Genomic DNA, 19,819 nt, shown 5'->3' with positions numbered 1-19,819 from the left:
TGGGGAGGGCAGGGGAGGGAGGGAGGTATGAGCAGCTGACCTGAGCAGAGTCCCATGATCAGTTGCCATGAATGCAACTGATATTGTTCTGTAGTGCCATCCTTGATCAGCCACTTGCCTAGGGATGGAAACTCACTGAACTCATGAAATTAAGCTCCAAGTTCTCTTTGCACTGACTTGTATTTCTGTTGACATAAATTCCTTAACATTTAACCTTCCTAACTGATAAAAGAGGAGAAGCCACCTGGTTCCCTCTTGTGCCAGCACTGTTGAGAGGACTATGATTTAGGGTCTGTCAGTCCTGTATCCCGGCTTTTTCCAAATCAAACTATAACTCCTCCTTTCTGTGATGAGCTAGGCTGAGATGTTTGCATCTATTACTAAGCCAAGTGGAAGGCCTGTTCCATCACCACACCTATATAGTAGTTTTGTAGATACTAACAAGGGTTATTGGTTGTATCTCCCAACAGTCTGAAGTGCAGATATGCATTCCGGATAATACTGAAAAGCTCTGTGAGCCGGTTCATTCAATGTATAGGTGTAGCTGATGATCTTGTAGAGCTTTTTGTATGGAATGTATGAAGAAGTCATTGCACACCCTGGGATCGGGGTCACTTCCCTATCCACCACTCTCATTTCCAGGAGCGTCATGTGCAATCCAAGAGCTATGAAGTCTCTCTTCCAGAAGAGACAGAGCAAGGTGCAGCCCTAGAGGGTCCCCCAAAGCTCTGGCAGATCTCGCTCTCTGAGGACTTCACAAAATGACTATGCCAGACGAAATGGGATGCCAAACATGAGTTATGTGTTCCCCTTTCCAGAGCTGTCTTTAGAGCCCAAAGAGAATTAAGGCTGGTGGTTTGTCATGGTAAAAGATGCAACAAACCAATGGGGGGAAATGTCAAAAGGTCATTTTGAGAATGTATCCTTTATTTTGCAATTAAAAGTATTAAAAACAATTAAAAATTCCAGCTCACTCTCCCCCCTTTACTACAATAGACATACATGAAGTCAACAAACATTCACATAATCTTGATCAATATCTGCCCGGCTGGGATGCCAGAAGGAGACTTTTTGTAGAAAAACACCCATGTCTTACATTCTGAGTGATAGTAGCCCCCAGTCTGGAAGGAATTTAGCACGTGACTAATCTGAAGTCATTGGGACTATGCACATGCTTAAAGTTGGGCAAAGGCTTAAGTACTTCTCTGAATCCAGCCCAGTATCGTGAGTTCATCCTCATCAGCCTACGCTGCCCTTTGTTGCCACTCAGGATGCTCCTCCAAAGCCTCCTCCCCACACCAATAATTTTACAACTCCCCATTGATGACTTCGCCTCTCCTAAGTGCATCTTCCTGCAGCCACTTCATAAAACCATGTTGGTAACTGCCAGCCAAAGCTGAGAGGTCCACCAGCTCCCAGAGGCTGTGCAATGCTCCCAGCCTGCCATGCCTCAGGTGCTAACATCTTATGTGATGGATCTTTTACTTGCTTCAATAGATTGTTCAAAATTCAATGGAGCCACCAGCACAGAGCACAAGAAACTGCTCTAATTTTTCTCTCCTTCCTTCCTGTGCTGCCTCACCTCCTACCCACCCATAAAACACCCCCTATGCTGGGGCTTGTGAAATCCTGCATAGTGCCTGCACCAGGGGAAATTCTCCGCCAATCAGCTAATTGGCTTTCATGGAGTACAGAGGCATAGAGAAGCTGCCGGAAGAAGGCAAATGCCTTCCACAGACTGCCTCCTCTGAAACTTGTTCTTGATCAATTTAAATCAATACATTTTTCAAAAATATTAGTGATTAAAAAAAACTGAATGTGAAACAGTCTGACTTAAGGAAACAACAGAAATCTACCAAGTATTAGGATGTGGTTAAAAAAACCCCTACGCATGAGAGAGTCTGGAAATGGTTAAGATTTCAAAAACCACTCTTCACTCTGCCCTTTACCCTTATTTCTTTGTTCCTGACTGAGACTCCCATTCCTGCAATGACCCCTCTGCAAAGCCCAACATCAATGGGGCTTGTTTTGGGCACAGAGATCTGAGCACAAGCAGCTCATTGTAGGACTGGGACCTAAATTGTAAAGTAAAAAATGTTAAGTGGTTCTTTTTGTCTCAGGAACTGCCTTAGTCTGGTGTTTTTGTGTAAAAAATCTACCCTACACTCACCCTTCTGGCCTGTATCAGACATGGGAGTTAAGGGGCATCTTGCCAGTGCCTGTAGGGCATTTGAGACTTGTAGTCTATAGCAGTTTAGGCTGGGTTCTTGTATTTGGAGTGTGAGCTCTCTGATCAGTATGGAGAGAATGAACAGGCTCTGCGGTATAGACAGGTGGTGGATGTGGGCAGGAGCTTGTGCAGATCATATGTGAAGAGCTTTCTGGCCTGAACTGTGAGGGCAGGGAACATATAGCAACAGGTGTGTCAATGAATACATTCCACAACAAAACACCCCACTGCACACACTTCTCTGCCTGGGAAGAGGATGACAGAACAAACCTCATGTGACAGACGCATAGACACATTGCTGAAGGTACTAATGGAAGACACTCAGGCCCAGATCCTCAAAGTATTTATGTACCTAAGTACATTTGAGGAGCTTCAGATACTATGGTGATGAGTGCAGTATAAGAATCTCTACAGAATAGAATAGGAAAGGGAACTAGGCTTCGGCTTCTGGTCAGTGAGAGTGGGGATGAGTGTCCAGGTGAACTGTTTTGGTTTTTTAAGTTACTGGGGAATATAGCTGGAAGTTAGCGGGGTTTGGGGCTGGAGACAAGCGGCAGAGTTAAAGGTGATCTTGGAACCTTCAGTGAGTATTTCCAGGATTTTTTGATTTTGTTTAAAGTTTTAAATTACATGTCTTTCAAACATTTTACAACTTTAATCCCAAATTTACTTACTCAATTTATAAAATAAATATGTAATTCTAATAATTGCTTTATATCACTCAGTATCTCTTGACAATGAGAACTCTAAAGCTTTGGTCTCTGAACTTCTTTTTATCTGTCTTTAAAGAATACCAAAATGTTCAAAGTGTGTGCCTCTGAACACCATTTTAAAGCACAGCACAGCTGTGGCTAACCAAAACTCACTCATTTAACACCCCCCCGTCAGTCCTCAGGCATCCTTTTTCCCTCCATTCACTTTGGAGAAACTGTGAACAGGCCCTTTCCCCTAAGCCACTACCCTAAGCCATCTAAATCCAGGTAAAAGGAAAACAAATAGCCAATCAGAAAGGGCCAGAGCTGTCCCTTGGGTATGGCAAATCAGGGAAACTGCCCCAGGCCCTGCGCTTTGGGGGACCCCAAGCTTCAATAAAATTGTGAGAAGGCAGGCCGGGAGGTGAGGCAGGAGGCGGGCAGGCGAGCAGGGTGAGGAGGCAAATGGGAAGGCAAGCGGCAAGCTGGGGCGAGGAGCCCCCCTACTAAAACCTCCACCCAGTGCCTCCTGCCCATCGGCGAGCGCTGCCGATCAAGGCCTCCCCTCCCTCTCAGCACCTACTGCCTGCTGTGGATCAGATGTTTCGTGGCGTCAGGAGGCGCTGGGCAGGAGGGCAAAGCGTGCTCTGGGGAGGGGGCAGAACTGGGTGGGGAAGAGGCGGGGGTGGGGCCGGAAAGAGACAGGGTGAGGGTGGTCTTGGGGGAAGGGGTGAAGTAGAGGCAGGGCCTGGGCAAAGCACCCCCTGGCAGATTAAAAACTCTGAGCCTATGTCCCACCCCCGGGGAAGGTCATGGAAAGGGCACTTAGAAGCATAGGGATGAGGACCATGAAAGTCATGGACCAAGTATTAAAACATGTACCTTCAGGGACAGAGCTGCCTATTCATAAAGTTATGTCTGCAAGCAGAGGGAATACAATGACCATTTTGGCAGCCACACTAATGCAGCAGGCTCCCCACTAGAGAAGGAAACTGACACCACTTAGAAATGAAATGGGAAAGTGTTTCATTCTTCTCTTGGCAGAAGAACCATATTTGTGAATTCCTCTGGATGCAGCTAAATCATTCGGAGATATTTGATACAGGATTACAGAGCACTTCCCACTCTCAGGTTCCACTTGCACAAGGCACTCCTATTTATGGTCCCTGATGGAGAGATGTATTCCCTCGGTGATTTGCTTGTTTCTTCCTTTATAGGTTACTGAATGTCAGTAAAGCTGCACTGCAGGCGCAGAAGGCAGGGCAAGCCAGTGCTGCCATTTTCTGCTACAATGTTAGCAATAGAACAACTCTATTTCAAGCTTTCTTCTATTAAATGTCGCTAGCACAGCATTACCTCCGCAGAGAAAATACCTCCTATCAATCTCTCCTGTCTCCGGTGATGGGACCTCAGGGCTGGTAGGTTGAGAGCCACTGAAGCAGACCTTCCGTGCAAGAGATGTCTTTTGAATGAGAGAAGGAAAGCAGCAGGGTTAGGATACCAACCCCTGATCAGGTGCTTTTGGTGACACCATTTGTACCCTCTAGGGCTGTCCTGTGTGACACCAAGGCCCACAAAGCACACAACTCTTTATAGCTTGAACTTGTTCCCCACTTGTATTATTATTTACGTTCTAGTAGTGCCCACTATGTGCTAGACCTTTTCCAAACACAGAACAAGAAAGAGCTTGTCCCAAAGAGCTTTCTAACTAAAAAGTCAAACAGTCAAAGTGTGTAGGAAAGGGGTCTGAAATACAAATAAAGTGAACAGGGTGATACCTGACACATCTTGTTAGTTACATTAGTTACTTTATTGCTTTGTAATTAATCCAGCAGGAAAATATTCTGGGAAATACACTCAACTAGACATGCTAATTGTAAATTTTCTTTATTAAAAATCAATTTTACACTGAATACAAATGTCTGTGGCATTTGCAGAAAAATTATAATCCGAGAGAGAGAACCATCACTTGTGATGAGTCCAGTGTTGTCTTGTCTTGTGTCCTTCAAAACCAGAATTTAAGATCAAAATTAGAAGATTAGACATTCCCCACATATCTCGCTTCCAAACAGACAACCCACTCCCCCCCCACATCCCCACTTGTACACAGATTAAATCCAGACACCTGCCATAAGAATCATTCAAGTTATTTTATTTTTGCATTTATTCCAGCTATAGCTATTACATTAATTAAACACAGCAGAAAGAGAACAATTCTTCAGTATGACTCTTTACACTTTAATTGTATTTATGGTAAATGGGTTACCTTCACGGACACCACAGCCAAACAGTGAGAACCCAACAGACAAATGCCCAATGAGTAACTCCAGGCTATTACTTTTTTTGGTGGCAGCCAAAACAGGGAGATGAGACTGCATGCACCAAGCCAGTGTTACAGATAGATCCTGTGATGAGGTTCCTCTTGGACAAGACAATCCATCCATCCAGTTTGGAGCAATGCAATAGCTTGGAAGGGAACTTTCACAAATAGGAAAGCTTTTCTGTTTTTGCTTTACTCCAGAAAATGAACAAGATGTATCTGCACTGAATAAGCCACTCCAAAAGATTCCCAGCTCAATTAGATTTAGCTTTCTGCTCCTAGTGTGCAGAGCTGCCACATTCCATTTCAGGATGCCTGCATGTCAATGAAGAATGACGTGAGCCACACATAAAGTCTGTAGATCAACTGAAATTTGTAAAACACTTCAGAGTCCTTCAGGATGGAAGACACTAGAGGAAATGTAAGAGTTCCCAGAAGTCTCCTACTACAGGACAGGCCTAACAAAGAAAATAACGGAACACCACTAGCCGTCACCTTCAGCCCCCAACTAAAACCCCTCCAACGCGTTATTAAGGATCTACAACCTATCCTGAAGGATGACCCAACACTCTCACAAACCTTGGGAGATAGGCCAGTCCTTGCCTACAGACAGCCCCCCAACCTGAAGCAAATACTCACCAGCAACCACATACCACACAACAGAACCACTAACCCAGGAACCTATCCTTGCAACAAAGCCCGTTGCCAACTGTGCCTACATATCTATTCAGGGGACACCATCACAGGGCCTAATAACATCAGCCACACTATCAGAGGCTCGTTCACCTGCACATCTACCAATGTGATATATGCCATCATGTGCCAGCAATGCCCCTCTGCCATGTACATTGGGCAAACTGGACAATCTCTACGTAAAAGAATAAATGGACACAAATCAGATGTCAAGAATTATAACATTCATAAACAAGTTGGAGAACACTTCAATCTCTCTGGTCACGCGATCACAGACATGAAAGTTGTGATATTACAACAAAAAAACTTCAAATCCAGACTCAGCGAGAAACTGTTGAATTGGAATTAATTTGCAAATTTGATACAATTAACTTAGGCTTGAATAGAGACTGTGAGTGTCTAAGTCATTATGCAAGGTAACCAACTGCCCCTTGTTTTTTCCTACCCCCCCCCCACGTTCTTGTTAAACCCTGGATTTGTGCTGGAAATGGCCCACCTTGATTATCATACACATTGTAAGGAGAGTGGTCACTTTAGATAAACTATTACCAGCAGGAGAGTGGGTTTGTGTGTGTGTGTGGGGGGAGGGTGAGAAAACCTGGATTTGTGCTGGAAATGGCCCAACTTGATTATCATACACATTGTAAGGAGAGTGATCACTTTAGATAAGCTATTAGCAGCAGGAGAGTGGGGTGGGAGGAGGTATTTTTTCATGCTTTGTGTGTATATAAAAAGATCTTCTACACTTTCCACAGTATGCATCCGATGAAGTGAGCTGTAGCTCACGAAAGCTTATGCTCAAATAAATTGGTTAGTCTCTAAGGTGCCACAAGTACTCCTTTTCTTTTTGTGAATACAGACTAACACGGCTGTTACTCTGAAACAAAGACCATCATAATCCGTCAGTGGCTCTCAACCAGGGGTACGCAGAGGTCTTCGAGGGGGTACATCAACTCATCTAGATATTTGCTCAGTTTTACAATAGGCTACATAAAAAGCACTAGCATAGTCAGTACAAACTAAAATTTCATTCAATTACTTGTTTATACTGCTCTATGTACTATACACCAAAATGTCAATATTCATATTCCAATTGATTTATAATTATATGATAAAAATTAGAAAGTCAGCAATTTTTCAGTACTAGTGTGCTGTGACACTTTCGTATTTTTATGTCTGATTTCGTAAGCAAGTAGTTTTTAAGTGAGGTGAAACTTGGGGGTACGCAAGAAAATCAGACTCCTGCAAGGCTACAGCAGTCTGGAAATGTTGAGAGCCACTGATCTAAATGTATTTTCCTCTAAACAGCTAGCTGAATATTGATATACCTATAATTTCCCAAATGTCAAAACTTCCTAGAGCAGCATTTCTCAAATGCAGCCACCGTGGCCACCAGGGGCTTTTCTTGCAGCCACAGCCTCCCGGACACTGATTGGAGGGGGTTGGGCCCTGCCCCCTCTTGAAACACAAACACTGGAGGAGCAGGCAGCCATCCACTGAATTCCCCACCTTTCCGGAGGCAGTGGGATCAGACTTCCACCCTGGGGTGGCGGACAGCAGGCTCCAGCTGCGGGGCTCCGTCCCCCCAGCTCCTTACCCCCTGCTGCCTCCCTACCCACCTCCCCGTCCAGGGCTTACTTTGTCCTCAGGCTTGCTGGGGCTGAATAAATCTGCTGTGAAAAGTGATATTTGTACATTTCTTAATATCACTTTTCAAAGCAGACTAGTAGCTAGCTGGGAGGCTGTGACAAGTGATATTAACATACAAATATCACTTTTCACAGCAGAAGACTGACTACCTAGCATATCTTAACAAAAAAAAGGGGGGGGGGGAAGGGGGGAGAAACAACAACAAAAAAGACAAGACCATGCAAAGCACCTTATTTGTGTTTCTATTCTGTTTAGGTCCAGTAAAGAATAGAGACCATTTTTTATTACTGAGTCAGCAAAAAACCAAAACCCTACATAAATTACAAGGATTTGGACATGTGTATGGGCATATCTATTTGTTTTTCCTAAAGTTAATTATTTTAGGGAAAATGGTCAGAGCAGCCACCAGCAAGAGTTGGTGGCTGCACGCTGAGGCTACCAAAAAAATCTGTTGTGAGAAACCTAGAGATTATATTCTCTACTGTTTTATATTGGCAATACTGGTAATAGGTATGGTCTTAGCTTTCTAAATAAATTATCGCAAGTTTCTACTGATGCTTTCATAAAAGGAAGGTTTGTATTGATTTTGGACCATAGGATTTCTTTATCCAGGGGATCATGGAGAGTTTGATTACAGTACCATGATTGTGTTCTATCTCTACCTAATGCTAACAACATTTTGGTGTCATCCAGTACTGTGCATCAGGTTTCTGATCTGACTAGCTACATAACAGTACTTATGGTTGGTAAAGCCAATCCTCCATTTTGCCATGGCTTTTGTAAAGAAGATTGCATAAGTTTATTTCCACAAATGAATTTATCATGGATTGCCACTGATTTAAGAGATTTCCTGTGACTAAAACTGGGAGTGCTTGGAAAAGGAAGTTAATTCAGGGGTAAGATACTCGTTTTAACTGCCACAGTTTTGCCTAACCATGAAATTTCATATTTTGGCTAATTTTCCAGATCTGTTTCAATTTTCTTAATCAAAGGAGTATAATTCATATGTCTTGCCATGTTTTAGAAATGTTTATTCCCAGGTGTTTTATTAAAGTATTTCCCATTTGTATCTTTATTTATCTTTTATATCCTTTTTTGTAGATCAGAGCCCTCAGATCAGAACTCCCTCTAGGAGTTCTGACTTTATTTTAAGTCCTGACGATTTGCCAAATTTTAGGATTCCCTCTTGCAATTCTAGTAGTGTGTGAGCTGGCTTCATAACAAATACTATAATATTGTCTGCAGGACAGAGTAATGTGTATTCCCGATTATAATTCCATTTACATTAAGATTATTTCTGATTGGGCGAAGCCTGTCTATATTTCCTCTCTCAATTTCATCCCATTTCTACTTGCTACACCCGCTAATACCATCCTAAACAATTCCTTCCCCTCCAGTTGATCACTCTTCAAACACCTATACACAAATGTTATATATTCCTCCCCACCCACTTGTTATTAGCTGTCAGTGCATCACCAAGTTCACTTAATGTTTTCTTGTAAGGCAATTCCCTCCCCCTCCTTAACCATTTTTTGTTCTTCTCTGATTTCTCTTTTTGGTAACAAGAAATTGGAAATGAACACAATATTCCAGATGCCATTGCATCAGTTACACAATCTTTCTAAATTCATAGTGTTCCCTTGCTAGGATACCTGAGCACCTTACAATAGAAAGTGTAGTCATTCAGATACATTTCTCTCTCCACTCCAAGCAGCGGGGTCTGGACTTTGGCTTGCATTTGGGAGTGGTTGTGGGAAGGTTGTTTAAAGAAATGGCTTTTACACTTTGTTCAGAAGGTGCTAAAGTTCACGATTTTGCCAATATCTTCCATGACACAGTAAAGCTGTATGGGTAAATTGCCTAGAAACATTTATCTAGGTTCTGTCTCAATATGATCTCTCTGCACATGAAGCATCAAACTTCAGTGTCCCGTTTTTCTACCAGTGCATATCAGACACATCTAATTTGTTTTCAATTATTTCCCTCCTATTGAATATCTATGGTAGGATTTTCAAAATCACTCAGTGTTGGCCTAACTCTGCTCTAAGTGAAATCAGTGGGAGTTTTACTATTGATTTCAAATGGGAGCAGAGTAAAGACAAGGCTCAACACTTCTGATAGTCCCATGTTCACATTTTAAACTCCTCTTCCCCTAGCTGTGTTAGTTTGAATGTGAGCAGGTCAAATCCCATTTTACTACTTCCAGATCTTATTTCTAACCTGTGTATCATTTCACTCCTCTCAGTGGTGTTTATGTGTGTCTATCTACAATATAATATGATCTGTAACTTTAATCTGATTCAAGTATTTTTAGTATGCCCATGGCCACAGTGCCCAAGGGGCTATTTGGCACCTCTTCTACATCAATAAAGGTGACTCAAAGGGGAGGAAAAAAAAGTTTTTTTTTTCTTTATGAGTCACAGAAGATCTGAAAGCGTTTTTGAAAGGGTTGTCTCTATTGTTGTTAATACAAACAATTCAGATCTTGGCTAATACTAACAATTCAGAAACCTGTATAGGTGGTAGAATTGTGACATTACCATTACCAAGGAAGAAAAACATGACTGAATAAGTAAGTTATTTTTATACAGATTCTTTAAAACTTTGTATATGTTAATAGTAGGGCTGTCAAGCAATTAAAAAAATTAATCATGATTAATCACAGTTTTAATCGCACTGTTAAACAATAAAAGAATACCATTTATTTAAATATTGTGGAGGTTTTCTATACTTTCAAATATAGGATTGGCGCTGGGGGCTCTGGGCTTCAGCCCGCCTCGGGGCGCAAGGCTCGGAGCTCTGGGCCTCAGTCCCCTCTCAGGGCGCCAGCCCCTCTCTTGGCTCAGGGTTTCAGGACACCCGACCCCAGCCGCCGAGCTGGGTCTTCAGCCCCTCTTCTACCTCCGGAGCTCCAGGCTAGGGCTTCAGCCCCCACATTGCAGATGCCTCCCTCCCCTCCCAGAGGTATGCAATTAATGCATTAAAAAGATTAACGTTAATTTTCTTTTCAGTTAATCTCAGGCATTAACTGAGATTAATCAACAGCTCTAATTAATGGCTATTTAACTCCAATGTTCTAAAAACAGTTGGGAGAAAAGCTCTCTTTGTTAAAGATTCAACATTCCCATCTTCTAATTAAGGGCTGAGGAACCTCACTATCCTGGCCTCCCTGAAACCCCACAATGAATTCTCTATCAAAGTCTGGGAAAACTGGACTTGACATTCCTGATATTTCTAAGAAAAGAAAAACACCACCTCTTTCAAGGCCTTTATAAGTTATAAAGGAGCACAAGAAAAGGGGTGGAAAACACAAGCACAATTTTTTCCCCATGCAAGGCCATCTTCAATAGATTCATAACAGACAATCAGACCTAACATCAATCCCTGCAACACTAATATATGCATCTCTCCTGAGTTCAATACTTCACTATTTACCAATAATATCTGGTAAATTTTCAACTGATTTTCAATCCCTCTTTCAGGGTATAAACCACATCAACTTGGCGTTGTTTTTCTAGTAAAATGGAGACTGTGTATCAAACACTTCACCAGTCTAAATTACATCTATGGCTCTCCCTTTCTCCACGAATTTTGTAATTCTATCAAACAGACCAGTCAAGTTTATGTGGCATGATTTGTTATTTAAAATGACTCCCTCACTGCAGTTTATTGCTCATGCTTCTGTATATTCTCTAGGTGCTAAGAGAATTGTTTATCTTAACAGTTGTTCCATTAGTTTACTAGGGAGTGAAGTCAGATAGTAATTGCCAGGCTCACTCTTTTTTTCCTGTGGCAATCACAGAAGGCACAAGGTTACAACCCATAAAACAAACTTTTGAGAGTCACACCCTCCCTCCCCCCGCGGCCCCTCCCTTGGCATCGGGACCGAGAGCAGGGCCGTGGCTCCAGTGGGGGGACCATATGGACAGGGGTAAGGAGGCTGAGGCCACAGCTGGGGGTGGGGCTGGGAGCGGGACAGCTGCCAGGGGACCGCTAACAGTTTGGGACCTCTGCAATAAAAGAAAAGATGACCCATACATGTTTACGTGAAAAGCCTGAAGCAGAAAGAAACTGCAGTTCAAAAGAGGACAAAACCAAGCATTGTTTTAGAAAGAATTTTTATTTAATTATCTTTATGCACAAAACATACATTTCATTACAAAAATGAATACTTACATGTTACTTTTAAAACTAGATTGGGCAAAACACTGGAGAAGATATTGTACGGAACACTCCTGCATCAGTCTCCAGACAGCAGAAGGAGAATAAGACTAGACACAAAACGGTTACTAACCTCTGTAACTGTTGTTCTTTGAGATGTGTTGCTCATGTCCATTCCATGACCCACCTTCCTACCCCTCTGTCGGAGTTGGCCAGTAAGAAGGAACTGAGAGGGTGCGTGGCTGGCAGCGCCCTTTATACTGGCGCATAAATGCATGGCTCTGGAGGGCGCTAGAGCCAACCCAACGGATACCACTAAGGGAAAAATCTCCAGCAATGGTGCACTTGGCACACACATACCTAACATGGAATGGACATGAGCAACACATCTCAAAGATCAACACTTACAGAGGTTAGTAATAATTTTTTCTTCTTCAAGTGCTTGCTCATGTCCATTCCACGTTAGGTGACTTGCGAGCAGTACCCCAAGGAGGTGGGCTCAGAGTTCACGGGCATACAGACTGCAACGCAACCCTTTGAAACTAGCGTTGGGCTCAGGCCCTTTGGGTGACGGTGTAGTGGGACATGAAGAAATGTACCAGCCACCAGGTCACGGCTCTACAGATGTCCTGGATTGGGACCTGCGCTAGGAACGCGGCTGACGAAGCTCGGGCTCTTGTTGAATAAATGGTTAAAATGGCCTGAGGTGGGATGTTTGTCTGGTCGTAGCAAGCTTGAATACAGGCTGTTATCCGGGACAATATCCTTTGAGATGACACAGGTAGCCCTCTCATCCCTTCCGTTATTGTTACGAAGAGTTGCGTGGATTTGCAGAAGGGTTTAGTCCTCCCAATATACAAGGTGAGGGCCCATCTAACGTCCAACGAATGAAGCTGTCGTTCCTCAAAATTCTTGTGAGGTTTCCGGAAGAAGACTGGTAGGAAAATGACTTGGTTGTTATGGGATTGTGACACCACCTTTGGCAGGAAGGCTGGATGGGGGCGCAGTTGTAGGGCTGGCCTTAGGGGAAATGGCACCCTGGGCAAACTTGCATTTTTGGTGCTCCGCCATTGCCCCGGCCCCCATGGGCTCCCACCCTCCCTTCACCCCTAACCCCTTCACTGTGCTCCCTTTTCCCCTAATCCCTGCACTCCCCTTCTCTGCCTCTTACCCTTGCACCCCCTTCATTCCTACCCCTGCACTGTGCCCCAGCCCCTGCACTGTGCCCTCTTCACCCCAACCCCTGTACTCCCCTCCTGTGCTCCTAAATCCCTGTACCCCCTTTACCTCTCTCCTACTGCGCCAACCCCTGCACTGTACCCTTTTCACCCCAACCCCTCCCTCCTACACCCCATTCCCTGCACTGTGCCCTCTTCACCCCAACCCTGCCCCCCTCCTATGCCCCTAACCTCTGCAGCCCCCTCCTCACCCACATGGGAAAACTAACCTGGATGCAGTGATGGAGCAGCTGGCACTGCTGCTGGCTCCCCCACTAGACGGCTGCTCCTCTGCCCCATGCACCCCTAGGGGGCTGTGAGGGGAGGAGCGAGGTCAGGGCTCCCTGCATCCAGGTCACTTTCACTGCCTGGGCTGCATAAGGGGAGAGCAAAGAGCAGCAGCTGCTGATGCTCACCTCACAGCACAGGTTAGGAAAGTGACCTGGATGCATGGAGCCCTGGTGTGTGTGTGTTGAGGGGAGTGTGTGTGTGTGTGTGTGTGTGTGTGTGTGTGTGTCTGTGTCTGAGCGCACTGTCTCTTTAAGAAAGCACTCAGGGTCAGGTGCCTGAAGGCTTGTTCAGGCACAAGCAGCTGCTGCTGGACTCAGAGAGGCAGCAGCACACACAGGTTCCCCCTGTCCTGTCACCCCAGCTCAGTGGAGACTGGGTACATGGGTGGGGGGAGGTGGGCACCCCGACATCAGCACCCCACCCAGCAGACAGGAGGCTCCCAGGCTAGAGTGGCCAGGGGCTTGGGGGAGGGAGGGGAGAGGAAACAGGAGCAGCTGCACACCAGCAGCGGGGCAGGAGGGGCACCCCTGCTCCGGAGAAGTCCCCTGGCTCGGCTTCTCATCCAACTGCTCCCCTGCAGTTCGGGTCCCTCCCATCTTCCAGATGCTACTGCTCCACCTGTCTGTCTCCACCAGCCCAGCTAGCTCTCAGCAGGTCAGGTAGGAATCAGGCAAACCCTACGCATGGCGCCCCCTTTGGTGGGCTGCCGCCCATATTGCTCACCTGTAGGGATGGCCCTGCACAACTGAACCTTGTCCTTGAAGAATACTGTGTGGGGTGGTTCTGACATAGGGGCCTTGATTTCAGACACCCTCCTGGCTGAGGTGAGCGCCACCAGAAGGTGACATTTCAGGAGAGAAGTAGCAGGGAGCATAATGCTAACAGCTCGAAGGGGTCCCCGTGAGCATCGAAAGAACCAGGCTCAAGTCCCATGGGGGGATAGGCTCGTGAACCTGAGGATAGAGTCTTTCCAACCCCTTAAAAAACCCGACTATTATATTGGGGCTTGGGTCAAGTCAAGCACTCTATTCTCTGAACTAGAACAAGAGTTGATTTCTGCTCATTTATCACCAGGACCAGCACTCTGAAGGTGGCTCGAACCATGCTGATGCTGTTTTGTACTTGAGCCTGCAACCGACCTTTAATCAGCCAGTCGTCGAGGTACGGGTAGACTTGTATGCCTCGCCACCTGAGGAAGGCTGCTACGATTACCATACACGTTGTGAAAACCCATAAGACCGCTGCTAGGCCAAAGGGGAGGGCAGTGAATTGGTTGTGGTGTTGACTCACTATAAGCCTGAGAAAAATGTGAAAACATGCATCGTTTAAGTTGAGGTTTGGCATACCTAGTCTCCTGGATCCAGGAAGGGAATGATGGAGGCAGGGAGACTATGCGGAACCACAGTTTCTAGAGACATCTGTTGAGGCAATGCAGGTCCAAGGTAAGCTGGAGGCCCCCTTTGGGATTAGGAAATACCAGAAACAGAACCCCTTCCGAGTCTTGAGGAACTTTCTCCACGGCCCCCATATGTAGGAGGGATTGCACCTCCTGGATGAGGAAATACTTGTGAGAATGGTCCCAGAAGGAGGATAGGGATGGGGATGGGGGAGGGAGGGGTGGATAGAAACTGAAGAGTATATCTTGTTTTCATTGTGCTCATAAGTGCGTGGCTTATGTTATGAACGACCATGCCAGGGTGAAGAGCAACAGACGGTCCAAAAATAAGGGGGGGGGGCAAAACGATGACTGGTTTAGCACCCTTGGGCACACCTTCAAAAGGCCTGCTTGGGCCCGCCAGAGTATCTCTGAGATTCCAACTGGGAGGCTGAGGTGGACGGCTGCTGGGGCCTGAAGTCCTTCCTGGACGCTGATGGAGTGTAAAGGCCCAAAGACTGTAGAATGGCCCTGGAATCCTTCAGGCCATGAAGTCTCGAGTCAGTCTGCTCTTAGAAAAGAGAAACCTCCAAAGGGGAGGTCCTGGATGAACTGTTGACCCTCATGGGGAAGGTCGGACGATTGCAGCCAAGAGAAACACCTCATGGCAACTGCTGAGGCCATTGTTCTGGCTGCTGAGTTGGCAACATCCAGAGCCACCTGGAGAGAGGTCCTGGACACATTCTTACCTTCCTCCAAGAGGACAGTGAACTCCTGCCTTGAATCTTGGGGCAAGGAGCCTTTGAATTTAGACAGGGAGTCCCACAAATTAAAATCATATCTCCCCAGCAAAGTCTGTTGGTTGGAGATGCGTAGCTGAAGGCTACCCATTCAATATACCTTTTGTCAAGTCTCTTAGTGATCTTTTGTTTTGGGGAAGAGCTTGTCTGGCCTTGTCTGTCCTTTCTGTTCACTGAAGATACTACCAGGAACCCCAGGGGAGGGTGCGAATACAGGTATTCAAACCTGCTTGCTGGCACATAATACTTCTTCGCTGCCCTCTTTGAGGTGGGGGGCAGAGACGAAGGAGTTTGCTACAGGGCCTTAACTGGTGACATCACCATGTCATTGATGGGCAGGGCTATTTTGGATGGAGCTGCTGCAGCCAGGATATCAATAAGGCTGTGCAATGTCTCTTTGAGCTCCTCAATTTCCAGGCCCAGGTTTGCCGCAACCCTCTTCAGAAGGTCCTGCTGAGCCCCAAAATTTTCCACCCGTGACAGCCTCATCGGGGGGGTGGAGGGGAGTGGGGAAGCTTGCACTTCCTCTTTCTCAATTACATCCACTGGAGCCAACTCCTGGATGTCACTACTGGGGTCAGGGTCCAGTGCTGAGCAGGAAGGAGTGGTGGCCCATCTCTCAGAGACCACGGAGTAGGAGCAGTGGAAGGAAGGACCCGAGACTGGGGGAAAACTCCCAAGGATTCCAATAAGGCCACTGCATCAGCCAGTGACCTGCTGCCCAGGAGCCAGCTGTGGGACCAGTACCAAACCTCTGTGGTCCATCAACTGGGTATCGGTGGTGGGCCTTTGGTGGCACATAAGGTTCCCCTTCAGATTCCAAAGAGAAGTCTTCTTTCAGCGACCACAGTGGAGAGGTACCCGCTTCCGCATCCATACAGTGCCAGGGTTCTGAGGACCAGTGATGTATCGGAGATCAGGTGAGGTTTGCCCCAAGAGGGTGCAGAGGTACCCGGTGCCAGGAAGGCGCACGATGCTCCCTGCTTCCAGATGCCAGAGCTGGTGGGTGCCCCATTGGTGTTGGCAGGCCCAGTAGAGAGAGACGGTCCCTAGCTGCCTGGAAAGTCTCTGGGGTCGATGGTACTATCAGACTGCTGTAACTGTGGTGGCTTCCCGGAGTTGATGGAGGGTCCCGCACCAGACTCAACACTCTGGGAGGAGTCAACGGTGCCAACACGGGTCCAAGAGCAGACAAGTAGCCCGGCACGAGTCTCACTATACTGCCTTCTCCCCGCTTGTCTCTCTTTGGCACCGGTGAGCGCCCTCTCTCAGTGCACTGCTGCTTCTTCTACTTCTTCCTTGACACTGGAGATGGTGAGTGGTGCCGAGGGAGCATTTGGTACTGACGGCGAAGTACTTGGTGCGAATTGGAGTGGCTCAGCTCTGAGACTGGTCTGAAGGTGGCTCTCATGAGGATAGCCTTCAGCCTGATGTCCGTGTCTTTCTTAGTGCGGGGCCTGAAGTCCCGACAGATCTGACATTTGTCCCTCATGTGAGTTTCACCCATGCACTTTAAGCAGCTGGAGTGCGGGTCACTCACGGGCATAGGCTTGCCACAGGAGGCACAAAGCTTGACATAGTCCCTCTATGATAGGAACTAACTATATACACAAACTACTTGAAAACTATATACACTAAAATAACTACAAACGTAGAAAAAACCCCAAAAACCACTAGGAAGAAGCCTTGCTGAAGCAAGAAGGGTTGTTCCAGCAACTGTCACAGGTGGTAAGAAGGAACTGAGCCAGTGCGTGGCCGGTGGCGCCCCTTACACCGGTGCATAAGAGCGCAGCACCAGAGGGTTAAGTCCAAGAGGTGTGCATATTTATCATGTTCCCACAACTTGTGCTGTGAAACTACACTTTAAATAGAGCAACTGTAATTGTTTATTAAATAAACATATTAAGCAAATCAATTAGAGGTACAAAAAATTAATGCTTATGAATCAATAGTCTTAAAAATACAGTACTCTCTTGCCTTGGGTGAATGCTACGAGTCTCAACCAATTAATTTTTACAAATGTCATTGACTGCTGCTCTGATTTAGGCCCAGCAGCATGGAATCTGCATCTTGTCAGCTTTGGCAGTAAGTGACCAAAGAAGTTTGCTGAATTTATTTACTCCTTTGTGGTTCTGGCAGAGGTTGCACCTCAAGGGAATTACAGCAACATTTCAAAAGTTAACAAAGAATTTCAGGTGTACTGTTTATACTAAAATATAAATGTTAACAGTTCACTAAATAACCCTTGCGTGCCCTGCAAGCCCTTGGACACTATTGCTGTGGTAAGAGCAAGAGGGTAGTTACCATGACCTGCTTTTCAAGATCAGGTATTCCCTGTTTCAATTTATTTTTTTGTTGAGTCCATATCAAACTGACCACGTATTTCCAACTACTGAACTTCAAATGAGCTTCCAGTCATAATTGTACCAGCTACTGCTGGCCACAGTGGACAGTGCATAACTTTCAAAATGCAATAGTTTTAGAAGGACTGAAAGTGATCTAGTTGCATGATTTGCATGCCCTGTTCTCCACAATGGACAAGCAGTCATGTTACCTGAACCTGTTTTATCAACAGCTGTTGAAATTGAGAACAATTACATTTCCAGTGTGAACAGGAACTAAAAGACCAGCAGCACCCAGGCAACATCTGGAAATAGGAAACACTATCTCAATGAACAGTCCTTTCACTGAGGGCCTGTGTGTTGATGACATTGGATCCTACTTCTGCAAAAGCCCAGCCAAAGCAGGAGTGTTGATCTGGTGAAAAATATTCTATTTCAGAAACTTTATGGAGCTCTAATTATTAATGGAAGATAAAGTTCTTACTATTACTATTCTTACCTATATGCCAGCACTTAACTGGAAGAGCCTCTGTTAACACTTGGCTCCGGGATTCCTATCAGAATTGTTTGTGTTAATATTTTCTGTAACAGCTAAGCTGTTGGGATGTTGGCTGCCAATGCTTCCCATTCTGAACGGGCAAGTGGATCAGGAAACAATACAAGGTCCTTGTAGTTACTGTACTGCTGAGCGAGGTTCTTGTGCCTCATTCTTTAGTAAGAGTCCATTCCCCACAAGGCAGAATAATCCTCTGAATGGCATATCACAAGCAGCTACTGTGGAGAAGATTGTGATGTCACAGGTGAGAATTAGAATGAGCAGAAGCAGCAGAAGCCAAACTCTGAAGAAACCTGTTTTTATGCAAGTGTCCCCTGGTAATACACGATTGAAGCAAACTGCAGGATTCTCTTTTCTGAGTTTTCCATGACATCTTGCCAGCTCCTTCCCATAAACAGGGTGGTACAATTTGGCCAGAAGGACAGCATCTCACTCCCTTCCACAGCCAAAAAGCAGGAACTCAAGAATGTCCCAATCATAGTTTAAATGGTCTTTCTGCACCAATTCTTTCATACTTACAGCAAGTAAGGGGATTTATAAACATGGTAGTCCATGGAGCTGCAGAGCTCAACAACACATTTCTCCACCCTCTCATTACAAAGACAGTTGTTAGGCAAAGACAAGTTTGGTTTTACTGTGGTGTGAATCTGAAATGCACCTGCCAAGATCTGTTTCACTATGAATAATGGAGAATACAGACATCTCAAAGGACCTGAGGGCTCTGTGAAGTGAGACAGAAGGATATTCCTCATCATAAGACTTTACCTCTGAAACCAGCACAGCTTGTGCATCATATAATCACAGCCAACAATCAGCTACGGAACAGTAACTATGAGGCAGTCAGCGACTTTGAAGACCCATGGAAGCAGTTGAATCTGGTGGCTAGCTGTACTGGATGCCCCTCCTGGTCCTGGAGCAATTGCCTTTTCCAGCTAATGGTGCTGGGGCTCATGTGTTAAGCATTCCATTAGGTGCAAAACACTGCCACCCACCAGGTGTCTAATGTCACTGAAGAGCCACTGTAAAACCACTACCCTTGAAGCAGTCCCCAGTAGGTGGACCAATGCTCCAAGGATCACTTGACTAGCAGTGTGGCAGCTCAGCTCGGCACACTGAAGTGGGTTTTGTTTATAGCCTTTCTGGGATATTTGGTGTCAATTCAACCCTGCCTTTATACTCAGTGTACTGTTTAATGATCTTGTTTGCAGTGTGTTTTCACCAGGCTTGCCACCCCAAATCAACCTCTGGGCTAAGAAGGCAGAGCCCTGAACACATGCGGGTGGAGAGGTGAAGGTATTAAGGAATTTTCTATGAGTCACAATAGAATTAACAAGTATTAAATGGCGGAAACAAATGCAAGTATAACAGCCTGATTTTGCTTTTCACACAGAAATCCACGTAAGTAAAAGGAGTTACACCAGGGTAAGAATGATATGAAAGCAGAATGAGGCCCCACATTTAAAAGAATTGCATGCAACTGCCCTATGCAATT

The 19,819-nt window shown here is 45.5% G+C and overlaps 1 protein-coding gene across 2 annotated transcripts in view; it reads right to left on the bottom strand.

Moving 5' to 3' along the window:
• Positions 1 to 4,792: 4,792 nt before the first annotated feature.
• Positions 4,793 to 19,819, bottom strand: part of YLPM1 (YLP motif containing 1) — a 93,266-nt gene continuing 78,239 nt past the window's right edge. For both annotated transcript variants that reach the window (XR_012159494.2, XM_073349185.2), the window contains one exon: positions 4,793 to 4,925. Coding sequence is in view for 1 of the 2 variants with exons in the window: in XM_073349185.2 (XP_073205286.2) it covers positions 4,888 to 4,925 (38 nt within the window). In the remaining variant the exon portion in view is untranslated. The remainder of the gene's footprint in view (positions 4,926 to 19,819) is intronic.

The sequence above is a fragment of the Lepidochelys kempii genome, chromosome 6 (assembly GCF_965140285.1).
Source record: "Lepidochelys kempii isolate rLepKem1 chromosome 6, rLepKem1.hap1, whole genome shotgun sequence".
Taxonomy (NCBI): Eukaryota; Metazoa; Chordata; order Testudines; family Cheloniidae; genus Lepidochelys; species Lepidochelys kempii.
This window is presented reverse-complemented; position numbering and strand designations above follow the sequence as displayed.